The following is a 23,443-nucleotide window of genomic DNA, read 5'->3' as shown; positions in this document are numbered from 1 at the left end:
AACTGCACACTGGTGGACATGTTGTGCATGTACGTCACATCGGATCACAATGACAACTTTTTGCTCTTGATTCAATACACCATAAACATTACAAAGTGCGGAACTACTGGCTACAGATCGTTTTTCCTCCGCTACAGTCGTCCGCCGCGTCACACACTGGACAGCATATTTTTTTCTCCACCCACGAGGATCTTTCAGTCTCCGAGGCTATGTGTCTCGCTGAAGAATCTCGACGCTTTGCCTTCATGAGTTCTCTGTCTTCACAACAGCGGTAAGCACGAAACGACCGGCACCATCGAGATGTCCCCTATTCTCCAGGAAATCTAGTCTTGCTATGGTATCCGTTCAGCAAACATGACCTGTGTCCGCGAAACATCTCGCCAACTATTCTGGCCTGTGCGTTGTTATTGACCAGCTCCGTAAAGTAAACTATCAACTGGAGCGTCTCATAGCAAATGGACGACGCTCTGCCAAGACTTAGGTCTTACACGTCGCTCGTCTGAAGGCCTTTACTCCGAGATCTTTACAGACTCGACCGGCGGGCTTTGTCCAGGAGGGGATAATTATTACGCTAAACGTAGTCGCATGAGTGGAAGAACAAGTGTGAACGGAGAGAACGAGAAAGAGAAGAAGCGCGTTTTTCCCCGTCTGAAGCTCGCCTTGAAGCACGTTAACCCAGCTTCTTTCGTGAGGTAACGCTTCGTTATAAAATGGCACTTAGTGTAGAATGAAATAAGATACGTGGCACTAGGGAATCCCTGTACAGCAAACTTAAACAAGAAATAAGAAAAAATGGCAAAAGTGAAACGTGTGGTCCAACTTAAATCTGCGAGAAATTGTAATATGCAGCGGGGAGAAGAAAATTACTGGTTTAGCAATCTAAGGCACAAGCTTTTTTTTCTACAGCGCGAAGAAATACTAATTGGGTGTGATGTTTGGGTGAAACTGATACCCCCATTGAATGGCCGCACAACCAGCAGGCGAGAATAAATGCTCGGACGCTATACAATTCCTGGAATCGACATGAACTCCATCGCTGTGTCAAATACATGCATGCTCCAAATCGGCGGCCATGCTGTACAATGACTTTAGTGGACTTCGAGTGGACCGATGATCAGCGTCTCGGCTGCTATAGTATGCTGGAAGTGCGAGGGAACTTAAAGCACCCGGCTTCTGATGGCGCGGTTAGGGAAGAGAGGACGAGCGCTCGTCGCGGCATCACTCGCGACTCGGAAAAAAAGTGGACAGTCGCACTACCACAGCCGTACACCCACCGCTCGTGCACCACCATTCCAGTACGATTTCAAAATTCTCGCACTCCTGTCAAACTCTCGAAAACGATTAATCGAACAGGTCTAATCGAATATGTCGATTAAATTAAAGGTCGACATCGATAAAGAATAATAGTTTTGCGAAATACAGTTAATCAATTAATCACTGATCGATATTAGCAATCATAATACGACGTGTGAGTGAAGACCTATTGGCCTCGAGCTCCACCACTGGAAAAGCTGGCGCCACCGTCGGCGTGACGTGCTAGGAGGGATCACGTGGACTTAGCGGTCGCGTCGGCTGCTTCGGGAGCGCCGAAGCGAGCTGAAAACGAGTTTAAATTCCCTGGTACGCTGCGGTTCTCATTTAGTGGCGAAATTTTCCCGCTTCAAGTGTCTCCTTTACAACACTTGAAAGCACTACAATAGGTAGTGGCTGCCTTTGAAGGCGCGCAACATGGTAGGCTACTGTTCGGTGCCGCAGGGCCGGACGCGCGTAACGGAGGCCGGTGTCAGCCTTAGTCACACGTAGCCGCAAGACAAGAAGCTGCGTGAAGCTTGGCTCGCGAAACATAAAACCGGCAAACAGCCATCGGCTACAACTCGGGTATGCAGCAAGCACAGACGCGAGGAAGATTTCTGCTACGGCGCCACGTCTGCGATGTTCTGAAAATGCGAACTAGACGCTCGCCCGAGTCCGCTGTCCGACTAATGTCATGATGGTTTGGTCTATGAACTTGTCGATGCTATAGATACTGGCAAGTTCAGTGGAGTGGAAAGGCAGCGGTAAGAAGCACATTTAAAAAGAAAGCATGACATATGGTCATGTTTGTGTTATGAATTAATGCTCTGGATTGCAAAAAAGTAGCAGCGGGAGATTGCACGCCGAAAACACCCATAAACATACAGTGCGACGCAACTCGAGAAATAATATTGAAAGGTCAAAGAATTTAGAAGAAAAAAAAAAAAGAGTGAATCGTCGCGACGGCACATCACAGTCCCCGTAGGCGTCGAAGCCTCTACAATGGAATTATTTTTGAACAGCTCTGATAGCGCCCACGCAACAATGGTTGCTTGTATACTGTCAAATGCTCATATTCTGCAGCCTAAAGCTCATGGCACGGTGCGAAAACGCGCGCACGCAGAAATCGAAACAGTGCGCGGACGAGCATGCAGACGCGCAGTCGGTCGCTGCGAATCTGCGCGATCGCTGCATTGAGGCTTCGTTCTATTACGCTCCATTTAGTTATACAAACACTATAAGAACATATTTCACATAGTTTGCTCTCAGCGTTTACCTACTTTTCACGCAAGAAGCCGGTTCGGGAGACTCCTTCGCGGCGACCGCGCGCAGTGGCGTTCACTGTACGTATTCGGTAAAGAGATAGCGTCTGTAAACGATTGCGTGCTTTCAGTTTGCCCAAGATTATTATTTAGACAGTAAAATACTTCTCTCGTTTCGAAAGTACTTACAGAAATGTCCGGGAAAGCTCGCGTGTGGCGTTTTCAGTGAGCGCTGACAGCAAAACCTATCAGGAGCGCGCCACGTGATCCCTCGATCCCTCATACTACGCCAGCGAGGCGCTTCCGATAGATGGCGACTCCGTAACTCCTCGCCGCCAATAGCCGTCTGGGTGGTGGGCAAAGACCGCTAGTCTACCGGCAAGAAAGCTTAAAGCGACGATAAAGAGAAAAGAATTGCTGACCTGAGGTAGTAAAGTACCCTGCCAAATCAACAAACAAAAACGCCACTCTGTTCCGCAAGAAGAGGCCCGATAAACCAGAGAAGACGCATTTTAAGAGAAAGACTGGTGGTGACGCCACATCGTAATTCCGGCACCAGCTAGCCGCGGCGTCATAGCATTGACGGCATTGGCTCGTTCCAAGCTACATTTTTATCACTAAAGGTGGTCTACACTGACATATAAGCGGGTCATAGACGTACCTCATGGCGTCCTCGACCCACCGCACCTGCGTGCATCTTGTGCTCCGTTTCATTTAATCACCGTCGCCCCAGTGCGCACCACTGGGACTTGCCGAGGATACCTTTAGCAGTGTCTAGAAGGTTAACTGGGGCACAGCCTCTCAACAGAAAAAAAAGGTATCGTCAAATCCGTGAAGTTACAATGCCGTACAAGTGGTGAGGTTTCCGGACCAAATTTAACATAAATGCTACTTTCGCCTTCACTTTTTATTTCATTATTTAAGCTATTACCACAAAATTTACTAATATAGAGCTCCAAAAATATATTTTATCAGTACTAAACTTATGTTGTGTCCTTTTATGTGTGACTGAATTTTCGGAAATCTCAGTTGTGCGTTACGCAACCCAAAATGGTCAAAATTATTCCAGAATTCTCCACCACAGTGTGCCTCAAGGTTTTATCGTGATTTTGCGCGGAAAACGCAAAAGATACTTTAGTGTCTCTCTAAATATTACCTCATCAATGTGAAGAATCCGCTGGATCGCACAATCTCCTGGCATTGTATGTAATATTTCGTGCGTGATTGTGAATCGGTGTGTATTGGTGAGAGTGGTAATTGCTGCAGGCGTCTCAAGCAGCCCAAGAATGATGCCACCAAGGGCTCCATGCTGACGAACACCATCGCAGTGCAAGCTCGGAAGACGTTAGGGGATAAAGTAGGACAACGCGCACATCGGAGCCACAGAGATGACGTCGGCAAGTGCGCTTAACCTTGAATTTTTCGTCATTCTAGCCACCACCAAACTAACAGGCTAAACCACGTGTGCTTCCGAAGCTTAAGTTGTGCGTCAAAACAGCTTAACGACTTCGGCGCAACTAGCTTGCCATTATGAACAGCAGAACAGCACGTATCTCGAAACATCACTTTATTCGACTATGGTTCGTGGCTTGTTTCCGTCCTTATAACATAAGTGCGAGAAACTTTGACCCCTTTGCTACGGGTCGTTCCTGTTCCGATACTTAATGAGACATTACTTCTGCTGTTTACTGCTTACATGATTTCATATTGATTTTTTTAGAGTTTTATTATTCATCATATCAGGGTATATTAATGTAATGTGTGCGACACCAAGTGTATTGATATGCCTTGCTATACTTGTAAGATAGTCTGCCGATGTTCCCCCGTCGCTTCCCAAATACTCACTAGGCATCCGTGTACTTATGTTGGCAATTTGTTAGTGTTTGGGTGAGTACTTTAGCTTAGAGCCTGAGCTTTCGTGCCAGCTCAAAACCGAGAGATTCATTTTCAAGAAGTATTGTGGTGCTTACAGCGACAGTCGTCCGCTGCTAGAGAAAATATTATTTCTTAACTTCCAAAAGCACTGACACGTCGGCGAGCTGGAATGAATGCACCCCTGTAAATTTCTTTATATTGTCCGAGGGCCAGGCTCCTGAAGACCCATAGCTGAAAATAATGCTAGCAAAATATATTTGTGAGAAACTAGAGGCTATGCGTTGCATTCCGACAAGGAAATAGCAGTGTGTTTCAGTACGCGATGCCAACACTTCCAAAAAAAAAAAAAACAATTCTGTGGTTTGAAGTGGCAAATCCTTGATAGGATTATGAGAAATGCCGTAGTTGGGGTGTCAAGAATAACTGACAATCTGTGGCTCTGTAACCTAAATCTAACACTTGCGAAAATTCGTGTAGTAGCCACGCTTACCATTGCGTGTTAATCGCGTTCACCCATCGGTCCACGCTGAGACCGGGCATGTATCGGCGCTGGAGATCCTGTAGCTCATACTTGTCCAGGATACCATCACGGTACGTGTGCCATGCTCCCTTGTGCTCCATCAGAAACTGCTCGCAACGTGTCAGTGCGTCAACCACAATGTTCAGTGCCTGCAGTGAAATATTTATGGCAACAATGATAACTTCGCTGACCAGAGGACGCATAAACAAAATATGGGAATATTGTTGTTTCTGTTGTGGAGATTTGATGTACGACCTGCCGGCTAAGACTTTGCGAAGCTACAGTCAAAAGTTTAATTCCCAAGTATGTCAAGAGCGTATCTGTTTATAAGGGCACGAAACAGGAAAAAAATCTCAGCCATCTAAACGGTTACATGCAATTAGGGGTGACTAAGGAAACAATGCGAATATTAGGCACTGGGCTCTGCAACATTGGATAACGGTCAATTCATGAGAACGCGATTATCTGTTTCGGTAAAATCTAACCTGCCTTAATATCGCAGTGTCAAGTGATGCATGTAGGTAGGAATTGAGGTGATAACTACGAAGTTAATAACTACGAACTCTACCTAGGGCATACTTTTGCCGACAATGTAAAAAGGAAGAATGCGAGTCCGCTGTACCAGCGTGCACACTGCACGCTGGTACAGCGATATTAAGGCAGGTTAGATTTTCACTGACATTGGCGCTTCAGAGGGCAAGACACCATGAAACCTCGCCAACTCCCTGCGCCCCCCCCCTCACCACTTCCTTCCTGTTACACGGAGTCACCGTCCGCTTTGGATCAATCCACGGTCAAGTTTGTAAGAAAGAGAATTGGCTATGCGCACTAATTCCGTCTTACAAAGCCAAAACCATGTGGTAAAGAAGTTGACGCAGCAACAATGGTGACGTAATGTTACAAATACCACGGGTGCATTTCGACGCAAGCTGTAGGAATCAAACCAGATAACTCTGATGGTGCCATAAAAGGGCAAAGAAAACAACACAGGAGGTATACCTTATCACGTGGATCTCTTGGAATACGTATATATGTGATTAATTGAACAACCTCTTTTACGTAAGCCTGATCAACACATGCGACGTTTCCCTTCCCATATACTTAGCCGTGAATGATTCTGCACCAGACTAAACGGACAGATGTTTTGGTCTTGTTTAGGCAGCGTGATACGCAACGTATGGGTACCCAAGAACGTTAGTTCACGCAATAACGATATTTTTCTTGTTGTTATTCGTGGTACTTACCTTCTTGTCTGCCGGCTAAAAAAAAAATTATGGGGTTTTACGTGCCAAATGTCTGCCGGCTTCAACTACGCTTGACACTGTATTGTTTTTCGCGTCATCATTTGACGTTCTTGTTGGCAAGGGCAAAATAAATGCAATGGCAATTGCTGCTGGTGGTCATTTGGATACATAAGAATGACACATTACGGGCCTTGAATTGCATTTGTACAGTTATATTGGAAACCATGAAACTGTGGAACACTGGTTGCACGCACCTAAATGTTATGATTGAGAGAAGGGGCATAGGAAGGGACTTATTAAATCTGTTCACTGTTCACCTTTCCATGTCCCAGGCATTAAATTTATCGGCAAGCCTGACGTGAGGACGAACCTTAATATTCTACTTAGCGTTTCTAGTAATTCTTTTGATTAATGCGAGGGTGTACGTCTGTATCATTGCAGAATATACGAAAAAATATATTGTTACGCTAAAGCCACTGCAAGAACGGAAGAAAAGGAGGACAGATTGCGTTTATCTTTGCAGCGGCTCGGTGTCGGCATGGCAACCACTTCTCCCCTTTACATCAATGCATCATTCAGTTCCACGACGGTTGCTCACGCACATCAACTGCAGTTTCTCAAGAGTGAGACGGGCGTGCCAGTTATCATCCCGCTGAGAATTCCAGTGCGTCCCGTGAGCTTGCAATGCTTTCACTGAGGTAATCGCGGCCACGTCGCCCGATTTTCTTCTCATTGCCGTCACACGACACCACCGTCCCGTGAGCCATCGCGTACATTTTATCGGCCTGGCAATCGGCACGGTGACGGGAAACGCTGGCCTTCTGACTCCGATAGAAGGACGAACTACCAGGTAAATTACCGTAGCGACCCACAGCTTCTGTGCGGAGCTTGACGCCGCCGCCTTCACGCAAGCGCAGGTTTCCATCTCCGCGACGGCGTCTCACGTTACCGCCGCCGGGAAACAAGGCGGCGCGTCCAACAGACGTGAGATCGCCAGTCATCTTGTGTCATAACAAAATTCGTGTTTTAGTGGAGAGTGTTGCTATGCTTGTCTTAGTGGACGCAGGAGCGAATGTATCCGTCATCAGCCTAGATTTCGAAATCCAACTAGGCCGTAGAATGATGGTTCGCTGTGATAACGCTAATACATTTCCTGGTGTGAGCATAAGGTTGCTCCGACCAATTGGAGTGTGCACTGCGAACGTTTATTTCTCCGATAAAGCGTATCAAGCCGAATTTGTAGTGGTTACTCAATGCACTCACAGCGTGAGGCTTGACCTCAATTTCCTACTTCAGTGCGGCGCCACTATTGACTTCGCTGCCGGCGAGCTTTACCTCTCTCCTCTTGCCGACATTTTTGCATACACTCGCCATCACGGAAGAATCCCTCTTACCGGCACGTTCCTTATCCAGGGGTCGAGTTGCTGCTTGAAGTGCTGGCGCCCCGATACATGTATTGCTATTTTTAGCCTGGGCTTTCGATCGTTGAGAAGAAAAGTGTGCTCGGACCTCGATGCATCCTCTCTGAGGCCTGCGGGACAACTAGACTGTTGGTGTCAAATTTATCCTCCCGGCCTGTGTGCTGCCCAGCGGTATGCAACTTGTTTCTTTTGAAGTGGATACTAGGCTCAACATAGGCGCTTTAACTGATGACACGTCGCACGAAGCCCGAGCGCACGGGTCTGGCCCCGTCGTCCCCGAAGGCTCGTTGGCGGTTACAAAAACTATCAACAAGTCGCTGTCTTCAGAAAGCGTCAAGCCCTAGTAAGCGTGCTTAATAAACATGCTTCATTGTTTGATTTCGCCCAGAGCGCATACAAAGTTCGGGTTCAAACTACGCGGGCTCTCCACAGGATCGAGACCGGTTGCACGCATCTCACCACGTCGGAGCGCAAGATTATCGCTGAATAAGTCGACGACATGCGAGCCAGTGGCGTCATCCAAGATTACAATAGCCTTGGGTTGCGCAGGTCATCCTCGTGAAAACGGAAGACGGGTCCTGGAGGTTCTGCGTCGACTACCGGCGTCTCAATTCTGTCACGAAAAAGGATGTGTATGCACTTCCCCATATCGATGACGTTATCGACTGTCTTCATGCAGCATCCTACTTTTCACCTCTGGACCTCTGATCGGATTACAGGCCAATACCCATGCATTCAGCCGACAAAGAGAAAGCCGCTTTTGTGAGCCGAGACCCTTTTGTTTGGCCCAGTGACCCAAAATTCAATGTCTTGCTGTTTGGTTGGAGGAGCGCGCTTACGACATTTGAACGTTAATGGACAGGGTACTGCGCTCCCTTAACTCTGAAATTTGTTTGCGTTAACTTGACGACGTACTTTTGCAGAGCACTTTTGCAGAGCACAACCATCGACGTGACGTTGTTTTGACGTGCCTTGAACAAGCCGTCCTTGCCTTCAACTCAAAGTCACCAACGAGAGGTGCTAGTACTTGGACATCTGGTGGACAGGCACGGTGTGCGACCAGACCGACCAAAGGTCGCTACATTTAGAGGCTTTAAACAACCGCAGTCGCAAAGCGAGCTCAGATGTTTCTTGAGTCTTGGTTCGTACTTCCGAGGGTTTCTGCCCAACTTTGCCGATAAGTCATGCCCTCTGACTTGATTGCTCCGCAAGGATTAGCCTTTCACCTCGACCACGGATTGCGATTCCTCGACTCGTTAACTGAAGTTTCTGCTGTCTTCTAGAGCCATACTTCGTAATTTTGTGATCTCAGCCACAACATAATTGCACACCGACGGGAGTGGAATCGGCCTCGGCGCCGTACTCGTCCAACGTTTTCGTGACGCCGAGTTTGACATTGCCTACGCCAACCGTTCATTGAGCAAGCCCGAACAGAATTACACTGTGACTAAGCAAGAGTGGCTCGCTGTCATTCTTGCAGTCCATAAGGTCCGCCCATATCTCTATGGCCACCGCTTTACGATATTTACTGATCACAATTCACTATGTTGGTTGGTTGGTGTCCGCGACCCGTCTGGCCACCATGCTCGATGGACGCTACCTTTGCAGGTATTTGACTTTGTATTCCGTCACAAAACGTTGCCACCATTATGCAGACGCAGAACTGTCTTTCGAGGTTTTCAGTTTTAAATTAACACAGCCTATCGTAGCAATGTTATGAAACTTTGAGCACACGAATTACGCGCCGAGAAAGACATAATGGTAATTGCATCGTTATGAGAATCTAAACCAGCGAATCTAGGGTACCGACTGGTAAGTTATGTCAAAAAGTGTAGTTCGCGTGTGTTGATGTGTTGTCATATTTTCCATCTGTGTAAATCATAGCATTTCTGAGTTTCTCAGATCATTGTTATCTTTAGCACAATTTCCCGCACGAGAGACAGTATCAACAAACATGAGCTCTACTGGCTTCGTGTAGCGCACAACGAAATTAAAGAGGGGGGACGAACACCCTGGATGAGCACTAGCTCCCAAGTGATTTTCCTGGTCACATGTGTAAACATATATGTAGAAACTCAAATGAAAAACAAGAAAAGCAAGAAGTACATACATGGACGTACACGCGAAGGAAGACGGATCATAGACTGTTAACCTATAGATCATTGGTAAGAACGAAACTCGAATACGCATCTGCCATCTGGGATCCGCATCAAGCATATCTCGCGAATGCCCTCGCGGCAGTTGAAAATCACGCCACTAGGTATATTTATTCCGCATACTCTTACAACGTCAGCATATCACTTTAAAAAAGGAATCTTCCTTATCGCCGCATTGCCACCCTTTCTCTCTTCCACAGGTTCTACTATTCGACGCTTAATCGACTGCCACACATTGTTCCTCCAACGCGCCGGTCACGACGCATTGGCCATCCCCAGCAAGTAGCACAACAACATTCACGCACAAATACATTTTCAGCCTCATTTTTCTACAGAGCATCTAAAGACTGGAATCGGCCTTCCTCATCAAATCGCTGCCATCACCTGCTCTTCACAATTTGTTCAAGGTGTAACAACTTTTTATCTACAGAATTGAATGCATTATAACACTTGTTTCTATATGTTGTATTCCCTCCCCTTATGTAATATCCCTACTATGGGGCCTTTAAGGAAATCAAAATGAAATGAAATGAAAAAAATTACAAATTTTCTCAATAGCAAAATACAATCATGACGTAGAAGACAATCATACTTTGTCAAGCATGCTCATTCAATTGTTATTTGGCTTAATCTCCAGATACCGGAATTCCATGTTAAGCCTCTTTCGCATGGAATAATATTGCACTGCATGTTTGGTACGTACAAAATTTGCACGTGCAGAGCTAACATTCATGTTTCACGTGCACCGATCTTGGTTGACAACGGTTTTCGTTTTTACGAAATCCTTGTCGAATGCTGAGTTATTTTCTGCATAGGCTTATTCAGTTGACTTCGAAGAATACAACGAGAAACATACTAGAAACATCTAGAGGCATAGTAAATCTGCGTTGTTATTGCTTTACGGACCAGGCCACACTAACGATACCGCGACAAAGTTCAGCACTCTGAACAATAAAAAAGTGATCTCTTCAAGGGGTCGCAAAACGTCTGCTGCACCAGCGACCTCGCACGTCCAAGAGAGTGGGAAAACTGCGCCTTACGAAACAGGCTTTAGACATCAATAAGCACAGGACTATTACAAGTTCTTCTGTTTCATGTGGCTTTCCTAGGCCTACACGACCTCTAGAGTGCCCTGACCACAGTGGCGGTACAAAACTGCGCAGTTTTGCATTTCTCGTTCGCAGCAAAATCTGCCAAAGTGCAATATCAACCAAGTGTCCTCTGAGGTCTTTCCATCCAGTTTCATTTTTTCATAGCCATTCACTGAGGCAGCGCCTTGCTTGACTTGTAGAACTACTTCCGCGAGGTAATCAAACGGTTTTCAAAGCTTGCCTGCTGGTTGCTGTCTCTTAATTGGGGGAGATTTAATGTTGTAAACGCCCTCAGCATATTATTAGAACCTGATAATTTATATTAACCTTTGGTATACAGTGATTTCACTAATAAAAGATACGCTTCAGACAATCGCTAATATTGGGCGTTTCATTTGGAGAAATATAGAACTGGGCTGTGTTCGTTAGGCGGTGTTGAGAAAGGTTGTTCTTGCGTTACAGATGTAATTCAGTATGGAAAATTATGGGTAAGCCTTTGTTTAAATAAAAGGGTAAACATATCATGCAAATGTTACATGTTTTAAATTCGACAGAACACGGTTCAATTGCTTTTTCAGGCAAACAGCACTTCGTAGCTTGTTCTGTTACAATGCCTGAAGCAGTAAACTGAAGTTACTCAAATATCGTCTTATTGGCAAATTTATCGATCAAGTTGTCACCGGCGTTCAGGCTGCCCCAAGAAGGCATTTTACAAAAGCGACCCTCGCCAGCTATTGGTATTGCAAAACGAAAACTCACGTCTTTTAAATATGATATGCGTTACTATTAAATGCATGTTGCGAACTTTAGTTGTGCGAATGAAAGAGCACGCTGCTGCAGGATGGGCAGTTCGCCTTTAGCTCATCTCAGATCATTTTATTTGCTACTATCTGCGGTATTACTGAACTTAAATATCTTCTGCTGAACGGTGTCCTTACAGGGCTTCAGTATTTCAGTGTATACGAGAAACCTTAAAGGCGGACCTGCTAACGTAGCGTTTAATTGCAGTGATAAATAGCTTTCAGTAACAGCAAAATTACCACTGCTGGCGTTAGAGGAAGCCATCAATCAATCAATCAATCAATCAATCAATCAATCAATCAATCAATCAATCAATCAAATATTTACTTCAGTTAGCAGTACAGTGTGCAGTAGAAGGCTAAGAGAAAAAAAGCAGTCTATACAACCGCTTGACAAAATTTTCGAACTTATTTAAGATTGACAATTGCGACAGGAGAAAAAAAGCGCGAAAACGTTCAGCCACACTAAGTAGAATATATGTAGCTCAATGAAGTACCTCGGACATTGTGAATACAATAGTTACATAGATCTTTATACATTCATATATGGAACTTAAAATGAAATTACACCATGTAGTTAAAACTCGCAAGTTAAATACATAGTACGAAAAATCTTTGGAGTGATGTGAAACAGCGTAAAAATATAACAAAATAAGAAAGTGAAATGCTCTACAATATAAGGTAAACAAGAGCTAAGACACGAACGAGTCTCGAATACCAGAAAAGAGCTTATAGCATAAATTATCATAGAATTCAGTGTTTAAACATTTAGGCAATATATACATCAACATTGTGAAACCATACTTTATTGTACATCGAGGTAATGTATAAGTATGTAGTTGTCTAGTTTCATGTGGCGTAATATGCGGGGTGAGTTTAACTTTGAGTTTAAGGAAGGGATCATTTCTTGCTATCGTTTTCATCAAAACAGGCAAACCTGCATTCAAACAATTTATTTACACCAACAATTTGATATTTTAGGCGTAGTGGAAGTATTGCGGCATCATATGAGGTATTAGCATTTATCCGGATATTTTTTTTCTGAAGAACCAATTATTTTCGAACATTCGAAATAGTGGTGTTACACCACACCAGAAAGCAGTAATTTAGGTATCAGTAAAAGAAAGCGTAGTATAAATTTAGCTTACTCTTGGCGGGTAAACTATGTCTGTTGCGTTAAAAAATCCGATAAATGTGTAAAAAGGGACGCAAGTTTTATTTATGCGAGTGTCTCATGTCATAGTACTAGTAAAGACTACGCCAAGAGAAGTAAATTTATAAACAATCAATATTACTCTCATTTAAGACCAGATGAGGTGGATTAGATATGTACTTGTGCTTCGGGTTAAAAATCATCGCCTCCGTTTCACCTTCGTTAATATTTAGTGAACTGTACCATAACCATTTCGCCAATAATGGAAGAACCCGATTGGCAATCTTAGTTATCTTCAAAATGTTATCGGACGAAAAAAAGAACAGAGATCTACCATCTGCATACATAATCAATTTTGCCTCTTTAGTGATATTAATAAAGTGATTTACATATAAAGAGCAGAGGTCGTAATCAACTTCCTTGCGGGACACCATTTTTATTTGCAGGAATTCAGACGCATAGTTTCCAATTGGCACATACTGGAAAGGGCAGTTTAAGTATGATTTAAACACATTAAGGGCATGGCCCCGTACACCACAGTGTTCTAGTTTTGCGAAAAGAAAATCGTAGTTGGACCTGTCGAATGCCTTGCTGAAGCATATAAATATGCCTAATGTGAGTAGTTTCGATTCAAGGTTATTTAGTATATGTTCTTTTTGATCAAGTAGTGGGTGTTACGTTGATGTATCCGGAGTAAAACCATACTGATGGTCAGTAATTACAGAGTGCTCGACAGAAATGCCATGCATACGACAGCGAATTATTTGTTGCAGTCCCTTTGAGAAATACGGAAGGATCGATATAGGCCTATAGTTACTATAAATATTCCTGTCGCTTTCTTGTAAATGGCTGCAAATCTTGCTAGCTGCATATCTGCGGAAAGCTGTCCTGTGATCAGTACAGTGTGAAATATATGTGTTAGGCATGGGGCGAGAAATGATAATACATATATTACCGGCCTGCTTTGGACATTAAATGCGTCTAAGCAAGAGCTACCGCGTAAAGCATTAAAGGTAGAGTATACCTCATTGCAGCAGCTTCTGCCAACTTTGGCAAAACATTCATTGAAGGCAGCGGCTAACTTTGAGCCACATAGTTTTTGTACGCCTATGGGTAAGCTTGTGAGTCTCTCGGTTTGGCTATCCCTGTTTAATAGTAGGTTAGAGTATCTCCATTTATCATTTCGTTTGCGTAAGAGGGCCACGTCAAACAAGTTATGCTAGTAGGCATTTTTAGCATAACGAATTTCGCTGTTAATGTTGTTACGTAGGGATTTTAATTGTGTCCGAGTTTCAGGGCTTTTAGTGTTTATATATGTTTCAAATAGTTTGTGTTTATAAGACGTGTAAGTCGGGCTGTCATCCATGCCTTGCATGCTTTTTTGCGCGGTGAAATGTCCATGATCGGAAAGCAGTCGTTGTAGATCGGCAGGAAAATATGAGGCAAGAACTGCAAATACATCGACGTTCTCAAGACCTCAATCTTCGCCGCAATATGTTATTGCCGTTTTTGTAGAGGGAGTACCTCCAGTGGCACTAGTCGATACAGGACCAGCCGTTTCCATCATTCACGAGAACCTTTGTCCCAAGCTACGTTAAGTGATTACAGTTCCCTCTGGCCTGGTGCTCGCCACTGCCAGCACGCAGCGAATTCACCCTTCAGCTGCATGCACGGCCCGTGTCGTCGTCGAAGTTCTGTACATAATCGAGTGTTTCGTGCTACCATCGTGCTCTCACGACCTCATCCTTGGTTTGGATTTCCTGTCACCTCATCACGCTGTCATTGACTTTCCGCGTGCAGAAGTGTCGCTTTTACCACAATGTGAATCACTGCTGACCAGCGCTCATCACTTTGCCGACAAACTCACTCTTGATGCCGACACAACCATACCCCCTGAGTCGTCGATGGCTGTTGTTCTGTCGTCTGGTGCCGCATCTGACGCCACTGTAGTGTTCACGCCGTCCGAAGTGTTTGCTCAGCGCAAGGGCCATTGTTCTTCCGTTTGCGGTGCTCACTATAACCTCTGGGTCAACTGTGATGCTGTTCAACTACTACCAGTAGCCGATCAGCCTACTGCGTGGAGAAACCGTAGGATACTTCCAGGCAGTCGACTACGTTGACAGTCTCGATGTTTCTACCGACTACCGCCGTTACGTTGGCGCCATCGCTTCGGTCTCAGACTCATCACGTTAAGTGGGTTTTGACAACGCCATCGACCCTGCTCTTTCCTCATCTCATCGCCACCAACTTCTCACTCTCCTTCACAAGTATCATTCTTCGTTCGACTGTCATCAGACGCCATTGGGCCGTGCCACCGGTGTTTCTCACACCATCGACACCGGTTCCCACTTCCCCTTGCGACAGCGGCCGTATCGTGTCTGCGCCGAAGAGCGCCGAATCATCACAGAGCAAGTGGTTGACATGCTCAAACGTAGAGTCATCCGTTCCTCTCAAAGTCCTTGGTCTTCTGTCGTATTGGGAAGAAAGAAAGATGGCTCGATTCGCTTTTGTGTCGACTATAGATGTCTAAACAAGATAACGAGAAAATACCTTTATCCACTGCCTCGGATCCATGACGCTCTCGACTGTTTACAAGGCGCAGAATATTTCAGTTCCTTGGATCTACGCTCCGGGTACTGGCAAGTTCGAATGGCCGAATCTGACCGTTCGAAAACCGCATTCGTTACACCCGATGGCCTCTACGAGTTTAACGTAATGCCCTTCGGGTTGAGCAACGCGCCTGATACTTTTGAGCGTATGATCAACACCATCCTTCGCGGCTACAAATGGAAGACCTGTTTATGTTACCTCGATGACATCCTCGTCTTCTCGACCGATTTTCCGACACACCTCGCTCGCCTGCATGACATTCTGACCTGTCTCGCACCTGGCGGCCTACAGCTTAACCTCAAAAAGTGCCGTTTTGCTGCAAGCAAGATAACCATCTTGGGTCACGTTATCTCAAAAGACGGCGTCTTCCCCGACCCAGACAAGCTCCGTGCCGTTGCAGACTTCCCAACGCGCACGCCTACCAAAACCCTCAGAAGTTATATTGCTTATGTTCCTATTTTCGTCGCTTCATGCGCAATTTCGCATCCGTCAATGCGCCCTTGACAAGTTCACTTTCCGCCAGTAACGGCACAGCAGCGTGGTCACCTGAATGTGATGCAACATTTCAGCAGTTGCCCCACTTGTTGACTTCACCACCAATTCTTCGCCACTACGACTCTGATGCTCCCACGGAAGTTCATACTGATGCCAGCGGAGTTGGCCTTGGCGCGGTCTTAGCGCAACAGAAAGCTGGCTATGATGAATACGTCGTCGCTTATGCGAGTCGTACTCTAAAGAAAGCAGAATTAAATTACTCCGTCATAGAAAAGGAGTGCCTAGCGATCATCTGCGCACTAAGCAAGTTTCGCCCATGCCTTTACGGCCGTTCTTTTGCCGTAGTTACTGATCACCATGCCCCTTGTTGGCTTTCTTCCTTGAAAGGTCCGTCGGGATGCTTGGGACGTTGGGCGCTTCGCTTGCAAGAGTACCACATCCGCGTCATTTACCGCTCCGGTCGCAAGTACTCCGTGCTGATGCGCTCTCTCGCTATCCACTGATGCCTGATTTGGTGTCTTTGTCAGCTTCCTCGTGCATCCTGTCAGCGTTAACCATCACTGACATGCACACAGAGCAGCGCAAGGGCCCAACACTTGTAATGTTACTTGACTACCTTGCCGCTCCGTCTGATGTCCCTCGACACGAGCACTTTTCCGTGCGGGACAACATTCTATATCGCCGCAACTACATGCCCGACGGTCGGAAATGGCTTCTTGCTATACCCCGTCATATGCGCTCTGACATCTGCACGTCTTTTCACGCTGATCCTCTAAGCGCTCATGCCGGCATCCTCAAAACACACACGAGGTTGCGTCAGCGCTATTACTGACGAGGAATGTACAACTTTGTGCAAAAGTACGTTCAGTCTAGTACTACATTCCAACAAGGCAAGACACCTACCCAGGGTTTCACAGGACAGGTGCAGCCGTTATCATCCCCATCTTGTCCGTTCGACCGCGTCGCCATCGACCTCTACGGCCGGCTTTCATGCAGCGGGTGTGGAAATCGGTGGATTATTGTCGGCGCAGATCACCTTACTCGCTACGCTGAGACTGCAGCTCTGCCAGCAACGACCGACCGTGACGTTCGTTTTTTCATCCTTCGCAATTTTGTTCTTCGCGATGGTGCTCTCCGAGAACTACTGAGTGATAGCAGCCGTGTCTTCCTGTCGGAGGGCATCCAAGCTCTCCTTGCTGTGTGCAGGATAATTCACCGCATATCGACCGCGTACCATCCTGAAACCAAGGCTCTCACCGAGCTATTCAATCGCACACTTGGCGACATGTTGTGGATGTATATTTCATCCGACCACTTCAACTGGCACACCATACTCCTGTTTGTTACGTTCGCATAGAACACCGCGACGCAAGCGACCACCGGCTTTTCCCCCTTTTTCCTAGTGTATGGCCGTGATGCACATTGGACACCATACTGCCACACCAACCTGACGCTACAGAGTATACTCCGCGTCCCGAAGTCGTCAAATATGCTGAAGATTGCCGTCAGCTGGCACATGCCCTGACTATTGAGACTCAAGAATGTCAAAAGACAAGACATGACCGTACTCATCAACCACGGCACGACTTTGCGCCTGGTTCGCTTGTGTGGCTTTGGATACCAGCTCACATTCATGGCGTTTCTTCTAAACTTCACCGGTCAACTACATCGTCGAGCCGCTGGCAGTGTCACCAGACCTGCGTCGTCGTGGGCGAGAGACAGTACATGTCAACCGCCTGAAACCGTATTACTATCCGCTCATCTTTTCGGCGTTCAGAGTCGCCAGGATGGCTACGCTTCGCTCCCGGGGTATTGTAAAGAACTAGATGCGCCCCTGTGTATGTGCCGACTGAAGAGGAAGGCGAAGAACCGTGCCGTGATCGCGAGCGAGCCCCGTGCTACGGACAGCCCTTACACTGCCTTGAGATACCAAGCGTTAGTTCCACAACGTTGTGAACGACAATAAACCTCGTCGCAGAAAAAAATTCTTCGTATCCGTTTTCAGGCGTACATTGTTCGTAAACTGGACTCCAATCTACAGATGCAATGCCAACCGTAAATGTTTCAAGACGTCTATTGGAAATTATCTGGCGCCTTGATTTCACAAAAACATCAGGAAATTGTTTTTTTTTTTTGCCTTGTAAAAATACAGGTAGGTGCCAGCTTATATCCACGGCTATACAACCAGACTGGGAAGTTGTAGCATGATTTGTTACCATTAAATCCAGAGTTCAACTTCAGGCTGTTACGCGCATTGGGTGATTTATGACATTATTAAAACTAGCCCTTTGAATTGTGACAAAGTCAAAGTGTTGTGACGAAGTCAAATTCGAGATCACCATTTACAAATATGCTCTGTGTAAGCCATCAAAAATGCAAATCGAGTGCAGGTGCGCGACTATCACTTCCAGAGCCGGTGAAGAAGACGGCTCCCATGCACGAAGCGCGAGAATGGAATACGCTGGCGCGCTCGACCTGAGCGGACGCAGTATCAGCCGCGCCATATATCCAGCGGCACCATGGCTGGCCGGCCTATACTGTGCCTACGGCGGCTACCTCTTCGCGCCGCCTCTTGCAAATTGGTGACAACGAACGACCGAGCCCAGCCATGCCAGCGTCACCCAAGGCAATGCCGTTTCGACAAAGGCGAGAGTGAAGTGGTATCACGTGGTCCGGCAGAAATCCCGCGGTTGTAGAATGTCCCGGAAATTTTACATCGACATGCAGGAGATCTGGTTGGTCCAGCTGGACTGCCACTTCGATATTAACAATGTTCCAGGCTCCAGCTGCGTTTCAGGCTGTGTCTGCCAAGCCCTGGCCGCGACTTCTATAAAGACATGCGGACAGCCGTCCTTGTTGTCTACGTCACCTCGAGTGCTCCAAGAGGCCCTCCGTCACAACAGCTCTTGTCATTTGAACAGGCGCATCGTTCCGCATCTTGTCCCACATCGCCTGTGTGCGCCGTAACGATCTTCAGCACGCGTCGACCGCAGCATCATACCTCTACTCCGTCCGTGAGCCTCCTCCCCATCTCAAAGGCAGCAGCGCGACAACTCTTTCCAGGGAACTGTTTGGACAAAATGCCAGCGCTCTCAGGTTTTGTACGGCCCACCGGTCTGGTTTCTTGCACGTTCCCGGAAGCTGTCCGCTTTCCATTCCGGGGCGTCTCAATCGTCATTGATTCAACGACCCTCCTGCGAGCTTCACTAGGCGAAAACTTCACACTTGCAGGCACGCTGACGACACAAGCACAACATTCGCGATACCTTCTGCAACCACCGCAAGTCTGATGTTATCAGTATTCGAGATTTCGCCACATGCAGCAGCAGGCGATCTTTCCGATGTTCTGTGCTCGCACATTCCGAGGATGCGTGGCCTACCAAAATTTTTGAGGAGCAGCTGTGTCATCTGGTTTCTGCAGCTCGAGAATGACTTCTCCAAGAAGCGAGCTCCCACACAGACTTATTTCATTTGGAAAGATTGGTTGCGCTTTGTAGACGATCGTTGTGTAGACGATCGTCTACAAAGCGCAACCAATCTTTCCAAAAGAATGAACCAACTTGCCCAACAACGCATTCTGCTAGACTTATTTCGTTGCTCCGACTTCTACCAGGCCCGGGCATCTACGAGAAGCAACACCAGTTCGCGATTTCGCACTACGGCATCAGTTTTGCTCCGCCTTCCTCACAAACTGCACTGACAGTACTGCCTGGTACATCTCTCTCAGATTGCGTGAACCAGACTCTACAAACGACGACAGCATCTCCTTTCCGCACCACTCTGACGAAAGCTCAAGCAAATTATGCGCCAAACTAGCGGCGCCTGGTCTGACCACGCCATCTGAAGATCAAGGTCTTGCTGGTAGTCACAATACGCCGCTCTGCACAAGCGTACCCACACCTGAAATGGCTACCGCACTGGACGCACAGACGACAACAACGTAAGACGACGTCCTCAACGTACAAGACACTAGACAGTTTTAGAATAGCGTTTGTCGCCTTACGTACGTTAAACGTATTGGGCGACGTTACGGTGCGTGTCCTTTGAATTCGTTTAGTTTACCTTACGGAAACACAAACGTAAAGAAAACGTTGTAAACCAGGACGCCGTCTGGTGCCTCGTGCCAAACGTATCCAAGCCCAGACGGTCCATTAGCGACCATCCCGCTATTACTATGTGCGCTCGCCTCGTAAGGTGTATGGGCGCCAGAATCGCCGATGTCAGAAAATGGTCGTGCTATGCGCTCATAACTAACCATTCAGGCGAGTTCAGAGAAAGCGAGCGCTCATTAAAATAGTCACTGGCGATCAACGCGAGTTAGAGCGTATCCATCACGAGAATTTACGCTGAAGCGGGAGCCATGGATGCCGCCATGTTCGACAACGCTATTTCTTAGTGTCCGTAAACATTACGGGCGTTAAACTCGCTTAATAACGTACGTTATCATAACGCGCGTAAACCGCCGAAACCGAATAACTTTCCGAGCATGTGCAGTGAGGACGACGTTATTTATTTATGTACGTGTTGTTTTTACGTTCGGTTGTAAACGCTAAACTAAAACTGTCTAATGTGCCCTGTATCCAGACACTCTCCGCCAGCACAACCAGAGCGGTATACCTGCCCTTCGCTGCAACGCGGACTTTACCTGGCTTCTTAACGGACGCCACGAATTGCCACTCATGCATATAGGCTTGCAGTCTCTCTTCTTTCTATGCGCGTGGCTTTTGCGCATATATCAATTCCACTCCGCATTAGTAAGGGGGCCTTATAGGGGCGCGACTGGCGCCTCAATATTCGGTGAAAAAGACGGTTCACGTGCGTGTAGCGCGAGAATGGAATCCGCTGGCGCGCTCGATCGGAGCGGCTGCGGCACCATAGCAGACCGGCCTAAATAAACCACGTCTACGGCAGCCGCCTCTTCGCGCCGCCTCCCAGGCGACTGGTCAAATAAACCCACACGTGCTACCTGAAGTCAGTACAAGTTATTTACCCTGTGTTGTCCTTGGTGTCTTTCTTTGTTGGTTTCTTATAACACGATTTTAGAAAATTGGGCTCTTTGGTTAACCCCCTTTCTTCTGGTTCATTACATAGCGAGGGTCTCGAATCCGGCAACATTGATGCCTTCAGGTAGTACGTGTGGGTTTAGTGACCAGTTGTCTTCACCCAAAAAGATCACGTACTCGTGACGCCTGCGGCAGAAAGGATGTTCTACATCCGCCACCAAGGTTTGTGAGTGGTGGCACTCACTAACCCTCCCAAGGCTAGTTCTATAGCAACACATAAATACCCGAGAAAGTAGATGGGAAGACGGCGCCGTGGCAGCTCAATTGGTAGAGCATCGCACGCGTAAAGCGAAGACGTGGGATTGCTCCCCACCTGCGGGAAGTTGTTTTTTCATCCACTTTCAATTCCATTAGTTTATAATTTATGTTTTAAAGTAGTAAATACAAGTTATTTCCCCGGTGTTGTCCTTGGTGTCTTTGTTTGTTGGCTTCTTATGATTATATATATATATATATATATATATATATATATACGAGGCGTGTTGTGAACGCACCCACACCACAGATACGCATCGCCTATATATCGCCTACTTTCTCTTCCCCCTTTTCTTCCGTGTCTAACTTCGAGAGGGTGTCTGCATCTCTATTTATTTTCCGAACAGAACATTTCCTGTGGCTCAGCAGTGGCACCAGTTGGTATACCTATAATACACCAGCCTTGAGATTCACTTCATCGAGGAGGTCAAAGACGCAATTTTGCCCATGGCCGAACTAGTCACACGTATGTCAAATGAAAAAACATATGTCGCTTCATGTGCGTGCACTATAAGGCACATTGGTGATGCTATTTATTACTGGCCACAGACCTCTACTAAAACTCCTTGACAAATAGCAACTGCACGTGTGGGCCTTACAGAAAATCCTAATAAAAATATGCAGTTTAATTTCCCAAAGGAATAATTGGTCTATCCGGAAGGCTGACCGCAAACAATTTGTGGGCAATTGAGTTTTGTTATCGAGCACCATAATCTATGTAGAGGGAACGGTTTGCGTTTTGTTGCAATGTAAATGTGACTGACACGACCTGGGATAGAAGCTTCGACCTCATGCTTAGCCGCAGGAGGCCATAGCTATTGAGCTACCGCGGTCGGTACATACATATGTAACGTCCAACATGTGCGCTAAAGTGATACTGTTCAGGTGTGTATATCAGTGCTACAAGGAAAGAAAGACTTAGGAATGAGGGAGAAGTAAGAAACATACCGGGTGCTGAACTCAAAGTGCTTTTTCTGAAGACCAGTGTCAAAAAAATAATAAATGCGCATGGGTGCGATGGTCACGTCGAAGATTCACAACCACGCGTGCGACAGCTGCATATGATTCCCACAAGGACAAACAGAATTATTGAGACTGCAATTCCTGCCTATCCTTACTTGATATGAAATACCTCCAACAACTCCCGTACCTATGTGTCAACACCCCTGCCAAGTATCTTGATCTTACAAAGCTGTGACTCACATTTGCAGCTAATACAATGCGCAGGTAAGTGCGCATTGCCTTTTATCTTTAATTATGGTTCGTGCTCAGTCACTGACACAGTGTCCAGTTTGTGCGACTGAGTTTTTCCGACATGATATTGGCATTTTATGTAGGTTTGTCGCGCATTTGACATCAGGTCTGGCATGCTTCTCCTGGCATACGAGCTTCTTTTCAAAGCGACTGATGTGCGGATACAGTCAAGCGAGTTTTCGTGGTGCCGAGAAGACTACAGGCAAATCAGATATATTTGCGACATTTTTAAAGGTTATGGGTAAGCTTGTAAGCTTACGGCGCTGCAGCAGAGTAGCGTCGTTATTGGACAGAGGTGCTCATTTCCCACTTCAGGCTCTCCATCTTTTGGAGGAGGGTTTTAGAGAGTTGTCCGAGACGGCAATTTTTTGGAGTAATTAGGTGGAGTTCTTTCACATATTGCTATCAATTTTAGACGTTACCGTTGTACGCTTGTGCATTTGTTGTAATTTTTTGCATCGCTCTCAGAATATAACATTTTAAGTTTACTGCCCTGTTCTTTGTACTCCCTCCTTCCTTTGTCTTCCTTTCTTTGTATTGGTAATACCTATGTCGTAGTGAACAACCAACTCCCCCAGCAAGAAGTGTAAATGATATTATTCAATTTGGAAAGTAATATGTACATACGCGGGGCGATCATCAAAAGGGCAGTCAGGTGCCGAAGCGCCAAACTTAGAAACCTGACCAATAAACACAATTCTAGAACTTGACCTGCATGGTTAGGAGTAATTTGATACGGTGCTTTTCTATTGAGGAAACAGGTTGTGATGTGTTTTACCTATGGTTAACTCCCAAGAGCACAGTATGTATGGAACCGACACGGCGTTCATAAGTGCACATTGTCCGATAATTCGCCGTTATAGAAAATACACCGTGAGGTAAGAACAAAGGACACGTCGACTTTTAACGAAGATTTTATTGCGACTCCTCAGTATATATATATATATATAT

General features: G+C 46.2%; 1 protein-coding gene across 1 annotated transcript in view; it reads right to left on the bottom strand.

Moving 5' to 3' along the window:
- The window catches only part of LOC126540255 (endothelin-converting enzyme 1-like), a 74,612-nt gene that overhangs the window by 42,852 nt on the left and 8,317 nt on the right, over positions 1–23,443 (bottom strand). The window contains exon 5 of the mRNA XM_055076279.1: positions 4,921–5,099. Coding sequence (XP_054932254.1) covers positions 4,921–5,099 — 179 coding nt within the window. The remainder of the gene's footprint in view (positions 1–4,920; positions 5,100–23,443) is intronic.

The sequence above is a fragment of the Dermacentor andersoni genome, chromosome 2 (genome assembly GCF_023375885.2).
Source record: "Dermacentor andersoni chromosome 2, qqDerAnde1_hic_scaffold, whole genome shotgun sequence".
In the NCBI taxonomy this organism is placed as follows: Eukaryota; Metazoa; Arthropoda; class Arachnida; order Ixodida; family Ixodidae; genus Dermacentor; species Dermacentor andersoni.
Note: the sequence above shows the minus strand (reverse complement) of the source record. Positions and strands in the feature narration are given on the sequence as shown.